At 39.1% G+C, this 8,864-nt stretch overlaps 1 protein-coding gene across 5 annotated transcripts in view; it reads right to left on the bottom strand.

The window, feature by feature from the left end:
- IFT46 (intraflagellar transport 46) overlaps positions 1-8,864 on the bottom strand; it is a 19,555-nt gene that overhangs the window by 3,126 nt on the left and 7,565 nt on the right. For 4 of the 5 annotated variants that reach the window (XM_023739934.1, XM_004385661.1, XM_023739932.1 and 1 more), the window contains exons 4-9: positions 6,989-7,128; positions 4,699-4,773; positions 4,438-4,531; positions 3,874-4,002; positions 2,634-2,755; positions 2,205-2,271 (exon numbers count right to left, since the gene is read on the bottom strand). In XM_023739934.1, the coding sequence (XP_023595702.1) occupies positions 2,205-2,271; positions 2,634-2,755; positions 3,874-4,002; positions 4,438-4,531; positions 4,699-4,773; positions 6,989-7,128 (627 nt within the window). Of the gene's footprint in view, positions 1-2,204; positions 2,272-2,633; positions 2,756-3,873; positions 4,003-4,437; positions 4,532-4,698; positions 4,774-6,988; positions 7,129-7,971; positions 8,658-8,864 lie in introns of those variants that run through there. The other variant, XM_023739935.1, reaches the window with a different exon arrangement.

The following is an 8,864-nucleotide window of genomic DNA, read 5'->3' as shown; positions in this document are numbered from 1 at the left end:
AGACTCAACATAGTGAAAATGTCAATTCTACCCAAAATGATCTACAGATACAATGTAATCCCAATCCAAATTCCACCAGCATTTTTTAATGAGATGCAGAAACAAATTACCAACTGTATATGGAAAGGGAAGAGGCCTCAAATAAATAAAGCATTACTCAAGAAGAACAAAGTGGGAGGCCTTACACTACCTGATTTTAGGACCTATTATACTGCCACGGTAGTCAAAACAGCCCGGTACTGGTATAACAACAGATACATAGACCAATGGAACAGAGTTGAGAATCCAGATATAAGCTCATCCACCTATGAGCAGCTAATATTTGACAAAGGCCCAAAGTCCATTATTTGGGGAAAAGACAGTCTCTTTAACAAATGGTGCTGGCATAACTGGATATTCATCTGCAAAAAACTGAAACAAGACCCATACCTCACACCATGTACAAAAACTAACTCAAAATGGATCAAAGACTTAAGTATAAAATCGAAAACAATAAAGATCATGGAAGAAAAAATAGGGACAATACTAGGAGCCCTAATACATGGCATAAACACAATATAAGGCATAAATAACAATGCACAAGCACCAGATACGAGACTAGATAAATGGGAGCTCCTAAAAATCAAACACTTATGTTCATCAAAAGACTTCACCAAAAGAGTCGAAAGACAACCCAAAGACTGGGAAAAAATTTTTGGCTACGACAAATCCAATCAGCGTCTAATCTCTAAAATCTACAAGATACTGCAAAACCTCAACAACAGAAGTTATATGTGTTCATCAAAAGACATTTGTTAAAGGGTCTTAAAAACTTGAGAGCAGCCATCTAAGATACAACTATTGGTTTCTATTAATCTGGAGCAAAAGAAAATGAAGAAAATCCAAGAATCAGAGAAGGAACCAGACTACAGGCTAATTGTCTACATGAACCTTGAGATCAGAAGGACTAGAGGGTGCCTGGCTACCACAACCAAACATTCTGATTAGGGTCACAATAGATAGATCCTGATAGAAAGGGGGAAAAATGCAGAACAGAACTTCAAATTCTCAAAGAATCCAGACTTACTAGACCCACTGAAACTAGAGAAATCCCCAAGACTATTGCCCTGAGATATCCTTCAAACCCTGAACCAAAACTATCCCCTGAAGTCACCTGTTAACTAAATAGCAGGTTAGCTCAAAAAGTAAACAATTTCACCCTTGAGAACTGTGCTTTTTAAAAAATTATCTATATGAGACCAAATGGACAACAGTTATTCCAAAGTATAGATGAGAAGTTTGGGATGGGGTTGGGGGGGAACAGTGAGACTAAATTAATGGGAGTGGAACAACTAAAATGGAAATAATGAGAATGTTGACACAAACTGAAGAATATAACCAGTGTCACTGAACATTATGTGTAGAAATTGTTGAATGGGAACCTGTTTTGCTGTGTACACCTTCACCAAAAACACAATAAAAATAAATAGAAAAAAGACGTGTTAGAAAGTTCATAGCAGTATTATTTGTAATAACCAAAAACTGGAAACTACCCAAATGTCTATCATAGAATGGGTAAAATGCCATATATTCAAACAATGGAATACTATAATGATAACAAATAAAAACAACCACCACACAAGACAATGTGTAAGAATCTTCCATAATGTTGAACAAAATGAAAAAGACATAAGACCGCCTATTCTGTATGATTCGGTTTAGATAAAGTACAAAAACAGGCAAAACTAACATATGCTATTAGAAATCGGGATACTGGTTAGCAGTGGGAGCATGAGAGGGCTTCTAGGGTGTTAGCAATGCATTATTTCTTGACCTGATGTGCTGGTTACACAATTATGTTCAGTTGGTGAAAACTGACTGAGCTATAGATTTATATGATACGGGTACTTTTGTGATTGTATATTATACTTCGATTTAAAAGATAATAAGAAGGAGCCTTGGTAGCACAATGGCTAAGTGCTCAGCTGCTAATTGAAAGGTGGTGGTTTGAACCCACCAGGCGCTCTGCAGGAGAAAAGACCTGGAGATCTGCTCTCATAAAGATTTCAGCCTAGGAAACCCTATGGAGGCAGTTCTACTCTGTCTATAGGGTTGCTGTGAGTCAAAATTGACTCGACAACACACAAAACAATAAAGGAAGAGAAAGGACACTGGCCCCTAGAGTGAATGCCACACTTTCTTAGCTCCTACTGTTTTCCACTCACCTTGCCCAAAAGCTCTTCAAACTCTGGAGACCATTCCTGCATCAGTGTGTCAATATCGGGCATAGGCCTAAAAGTATAGAAGTGAATATGAACAAGAACACAGATTGATAACATCAGTAACCTCTGGATCAGGATATTCTAGGATAAAGGAGAGCCTCTCCATCTGGGATATGAGAATTTCAGAAGAACCCAGGCTGGGGTAAACTAAACTTACTTAGGGCCTAGGGTTTGGAGGAGCTAGCTCAGAGATGATAATAGATAAATCACAATCTTTATGTTTGCAATCTGAGTCTATAACTACCAAGACCCACAGGACCTCAGGTTGACGAAATATGGCCCTAACCTTTGAGTCTCTTCTCAGAAGCAATGGGTTCACAGGTGGTGAAAGGTAGTGTGAGTTACTGTGGGGAGGAATGTGGCATTTCTTACCTGGTATAGTGCACAGTTGCAGGGGGTTTAGAACGGTGTAACTCAGAGATGCTTTCAATCCATGTGTCAATGGCTTTGGGATTTTTTTCTGCATCTTCCAAGCTCTTTACTTTCATATGTTGCTAGAAAAATAAGGGGAAAGCCTGGCTGGCAGCACTGAAGTAGCTCTTTTGTTTTTACAGAGAGGCTCATCAAATCTGCTGCTATTTCATATGCGAAATAGCTGATGAAAAGGAAAGCCTGACAGCAACCAAATGAAGGTTATAAGAAACCTTGACAAAATTCACTAGAACCATGGAAGGGGGCAGGTCAACAGGGCTGAACAGGCCACAGTGAGAAACTACTTCACACTCACTCAGCATGGCTATAATCAAACAGACAGATAATAACAATACTGGAAAGAATGTGGAGAAATTGGAACCCTCATTCACTGCTGATGGTTTTGTAACACTCTGGAAAACAGTTTGTTAGTTTCTCAAAATGTTATGCACAGAGTTACCATATGGCTCAGCAATTCCACTCCTACATGTATATCCAAGAGAAATAAAAACATATGTCCACACAAACACCTGTATGTTCATAGCAACATTATTAATGTTCATAGACATATCATTAATAAAAGTGGAAACAACTGGTGAATGGACAAACAAAACGTAGTATATCTATACAATGGAATATTATTTAGCCATAAGAAGGAATGAAGTGGTTACCAGGAGTCAGGATAATGGGAAATGGGGAATGACTAATGGGTATGGGGTTTCTTTTGGAGCAATGAAAATGTTCTTAGATAGTGGTAATGGTTGTACAACTCTGTGAATATACTAAAAACCACCAAATTACACATTTTAAAATGGTGAATTTTATGGTATGTCAATTATATCTCAATAAAGCTGTTATAAAAAATAGGATGGGGCTGAAACCATAAAACAAACATAGTTGCTGTTGAGTTGACCCCAACTTATGGCAACCCTATGTGCGTCAGAATAGAACTGTGCTCCACAGAGTTTTCAACGGCTGATTTTTCAGAAATAGATCACCAGGACTTTCTTCTGAGGTGTCTCTGGGTGGACTCCAACTTTCAACCTTTTGGAAAGTGTTAACCGTTTGCACCAAAAAATAGGAGTGGACTGAAACGATAGCCATCCCTTTTGATGGGCAGTAAGTCAGCTTTAGAAATGCTAATAAGGCCCCTGCTCTCAGCCCCACTCCAGCTGGGACCTGTACTAGGCTAATATCTTACCGTGATGTTATGCTGCTTGGAATTCTCTGTTAACCAAAGTGAGAGCACTGTAGGGTCTGACTGCTTTGTAGAAGGCTCGTCCAGTACCAACAGGCCAAGGTTGTCAGGCTTTCCATCAGGACGTGGGACCTGGTTAAGGGAAAGGTAAGAAAGCAGAGACAAAAATGAGAGGGACATAATAGGGATACACCTGCTGTTTCGAATAAGGTGAAGAGGAAGGACAGTTCTGGTTCATCACTAGTAGAACTAAAAAGCATGCTTGTAAATCATGCTGTACAAATACGATCTAGAAAAAGAAAACATATATAGGAGGTTAAATATAAGGCTCAAATCATGGGAAATTGAGAGGCAAATGCATGACAAATGTTTAATATATAATGAGATAATTTAGTACTATCTAACAGCAATGAGTGCAATTTGGGGTAGAGGGCAAGGTTAAGAATCAAATGAATATATATCTAAGTAGCCAATTCAAGTCAAGGAAGTTACTGGAATTATTAGGGTAACAGAGAGGGCAGAAGAAACACCTAAGGAGTCATTTTTTTTAGGACGTACTGACTGTACCTTTAAGAATGCATCAATATCCCCAACAGCCGGGATAAAATCAGGAATGAAAGGTTTCAGTTTGTGGTCCAGGTCAATCAGCTGAGGTGTGTACCTATGATATTGCCAAGGGAGGGTGAAGGCAAATGTTCAGAGAAAATTACTTTATTATTCAGGCTAAAAGAATCTAAGGAGAATGGCCCTACTTCACACTAGAAGGTAGGAAAGGTTTGGGACAAGGTGGGGGTGGGGAAGGTACGATGGGAGGTTCTTGTCACTTACCTACTGATGTACTGGAAGAGTTCCTTAATCTCAGCAGAAACTGGCAAATGCTCATAATCTGCAGGATCATACGCTCTGAGGAAAGGAAATACTATTCAGGGTTGCTGGACAAGAACGAACATCGCAGAGTCCTGGTTTAGCCCATACGTTACTCTGACCTCAGGGTGCCTGACCCTGAACCTAGCTTCTGCCTCCTTCCTGGTCTACCTTTTTTGGGGGGTTTGCAAAGCAACTTTAAAATGGATTATAATTAATTCTCAGTTATATCTGACAACAAAGAACAGAGCAGCAGAAAATCCAAAACATGATTTTTCTTTGACTTTAGAATGCAGCATAAATGGTTTTCCCTTTCTGTGAATGAAAAGGATAAAGAGAGAAGGTGGAATAAGAGATTTACACTTCTAATATAGAAAGGGTTTGCCCCAAGAAAAGAAGTAATTTTTACAAAATGTTTTTAACAGTGTTATTTGTAATAGTAAAAAATTGGAACAAATAAAATATCCAACATTTGGGGGATGGTTAGGTGTGTCAAACTGAATACTACATAGTTATTAAAAATTAATTGTACATTATGTTGATATATGAAAATGCATATTCTACTGTAAAAACAGTAGAACACATAAGATTAATTACAATTACGTAAGATGTAATGAACACTGGCAAAGTAAATGACTTGGGGCGTTATTAAGGTTTTTTGGGGGGTTTTGCTTAACAAAAAAAATAATTAATGATTTAAAATTTATGCGTCCCTAGAATATAACTTACGGAAGTAGGATAAGTAAGTTGGGAAGCATGGGAAGTCAGTCTGGAGGTTAAATATTTGCCTAATTTATTTCATGCCTACCGACAAGTGGATAATACAAAGGTAACTATTTATTTTTATAAAACTGCTTTATTTAATAAATGATGCATGTACATGATACAAAATAAAGGGTATAAAAAGTATACAGTGAACAGCTAAGTCTCCCTCCCACCCCTGTCCCCGTGCCACCAGTTCTCCTCCCCAAAGGTTAACAACTGTTATTAGTTTCTAGCATATCCTTCCAGAGATTGTTTATGCAATTTTATTACATGCATGATAACACACCATTAACATTATTCTATACCTATTTTTAAATGTAATACTATTTCTTAGAGATTGTTCTTTACCAACGCATAAATAGCTGCCTTATACTTTTTAATGACTGGATAGAATTCCACTGATTGGCTATCTATCATTTGTTTAACCAGTCACTGCATTTTACATGGTTGGGCCTTAGAATCCATTCTGATTAAAACCTAAAGAGTTGGGTTATGAGTAGTCTACCACCAGGGCTGGAACAGGGTGAGATTTTTAAGCTTCATCCAGGAACATTTTGCCTCAGTGTGAGGCTCCTGAAGCACCTCTTCTCTACCTGTCCAAAAAGGATCTGAGCCTAAAATAGAAACGCTTCTGTGTGCATGTATATTGTTTTCCTTGCTACATAGAAATGCTTTGTATATACATAAATTTATTTTCTTTCCCAGAATGTAAGCTCCTGGAAGGCACGGACCATCTTTTAGATTTACTCAGCAAAACCTCACGCAATCCCTAAGCTCATAAACATTTTAGATAGTGCAATGACATAGGACTCAATGAGGCAGTGGAATCAGAAAGGAATAAGAACTCATTTTGTTGTGTGTCATGGTTTGAATTATGTCCCCCCAAAAATGTGTGCATCAATTTGGCTAGGCCATGATTCCTGGTACTGTGTGATTTTCCTGTATGTTGTAAACCTGCCTCTATGATGTTAATGAGGGAGGATGGGTGGCAGTTGTGTTAGTAAGGCAGGACCTGATCTACAAGACTGGATTGTGTCCTGAGGCAATCTCTTGAGATATGAAAGACAGAAGTGAGCAGTGGGACAGGGGGACCTCATACCATCAAGAAAGCAGTGCCAGGAGCAGAGCGCGTCCTTTGGACAGGGGTCCCTGCGCCGAGAAGCTCCTAGTCCAGGGGAACACCGAAGAGAAGGCTGACAGAGAGGAAAAGACTTCCCCTGGAGCTGACACCCTGAAATTGGACTTTTAGCCTACTCTGACTGTGAGGAAATAAACTTCTCTTCATTAAAATCATCCACTTGTGGTATTTCTGTTATGGCAGCACTAGATGACTAAGACATTGTATTTCTCAGACATCTGAAAATCCTAAATAGAGGAGATCAAAAGATGCTGGAGTTTTGGTTTTAACTGATACCCTCTCAGCCCAGCGTTCTGAAGGAAGCATTTTCCCCCTCAGTTTGCATGTCCTTGGCAAGGAGTCTTTCCTCACCCTTCCAGAGGGGCTCCATGCTCTTCATCATCATCATCTTCATCAGAATCAGTTTCAGATGAGTCATCATCATCGTCATCATCATCATTTTCACTAAAGCCCCGCTGAGGTGTCAACTGTGAGGTCGTCTTCTTCTTCTCCTAAGATAGGGCAGGGTAGGCATAGAAAGGTCACATAAAGTGAACTTTAAGTGTACTCTGCCTAGCTCCCTCCTATCATTCAAACCAATATCCTACCACCTGGCACCAAATCACCAGAAAGACAAGGTGGCACTCCCCAGAAGGGCCTTGAGAGCATTCTTCTGCTCTTGCTCAACTACAAACCGGGCTCCCACTTTCTATAACCATATTCCATTTCTTTCCTTGGGCTTGTGTATAAAATCTCTGATTTATATCTATGGTACCTCACTTAGGAGCTCCTGAGAGTTCTGCATAAAATATCCAGTCAGCTTCAACCCTAAAACTTAGGGACTTCTTTTTTTTTCTATTGTTGCACTTTAAGTGAAAGTTTATAATTCAAGTTAGTCTCTAATACAAAAATATATACATACATTGTTATGTGACCCTAGTTGCTCTCCCTATACTGTGACAACACACTCCTCCTTTCCACCTAAAACTTAGGGACTTCTGAGGTGGAGGATGGCAACTCTAATTATTCCGGGAGGTAACAGGAGATGAAGCAGGAAAGACAAACTTTAGAGGATCTTAATATTCATAAAGATCATAGGGAGAGAAGTTAGTATTTAATTTACAAGACAGCCCAGAATAAGCTGCTTGAAGCTATGGGGGAAAAAAAAGTTCATAATCAAGGCTGTGCTTGAATTCTGACCAGCAGCTCCAGAGACTAGGGGTTTTCCATCAGTGGTATTTTTCTTGAAAGAGTATGTGACCTATTCATATTTCCCTTCCTCCAGAAATTAAATACAGTGACTATACATTCTATCTCAAATAAGAGACTCTTTTGTTCCTGGCATTACAACCTACCTTTCTGACCTTCTGGCTCTCTACATACCATCCCACCCTCACAAGTCCATGAAAAGGGGCCTGGTGGTGCTTGGGGCTGGCAGGGGCAGTTGGGATGGGGTCCATGTCTTTGCCCCTGTGGCCTGGAGCCTGTGGCATGCCCTCCCTTAGGACCTGAAGGATGACCAATTGGCCCCCTTTAAAAGTAGGTCTTGAAAGCTTAGTTCACATATGCCATATGGCTTACATTGAGGTTAACAGATATTTGGTTTCACTTTTTAAAAATTATGTATTTATTTATTTATTTTTGTTCGGTTTTTTTATGATAAAGCAGTTACTAGCACATAAAATAGTAACATGCTACAGGACATCAAAAACTGCTTTTGGCCACATTTTCCTTGAAAAATAATACAGATTATACATAGATAAAAATATATTCTAACTAACCTGTAATATGTATGACAGATAATGGCACACAGTTGTAGAATTTATTCAGTGACTATGCCTTATTGGTATACAGCTAATAAGAAACTACTGTAACTACTTTCACAATTCAAAATTGGCTAAAATTATCCTTGGTCACATGGGAAGCAGTTTTGGAAAGAGGAGCTTTCAAGAATTTTTTTTTTCTGTTTATTGTTGTAGCTTAAGTGCAAGTTTACATCTCAAGTTAGTCTCTTATACAAAAATTTATACATACTTTGCTATCTGACCCTAATTGATATCCCTATACTGTGACAGCACACTCCTCCTTCCCACCTCTGATTTCCCATGTCCATTTTGCAGCTCCTAACCCTCTCTGCTTCTCATCTCACCCCAGGACAGAAGCTGCCCGTTTAGTCTCATGTATCTACTTGAGCTAAGAAGCACACTCTTCACGAGTATCATTTTATGTCCCACAGTCCAGTCCCATC

The sequence above is a fragment of the Trichechus manatus genome, unplaced genomic scaffold (assembly GCF_000243295.1).
Source record: "Trichechus manatus latirostris isolate Lorelei unplaced genomic scaffold, TriManLat1.0 scaffold00143, whole genome shotgun sequence".
In the NCBI taxonomy this organism is placed as follows: Eukaryota; Metazoa; Chordata; class Mammalia; order Sirenia; family Trichechidae; genus Trichechus; species Trichechus manatus.
The sequence above is the reverse complement of the archived record's forward strand: the minus strand, read 5'-3'. Positions and strand labels throughout refer to the sequence as shown.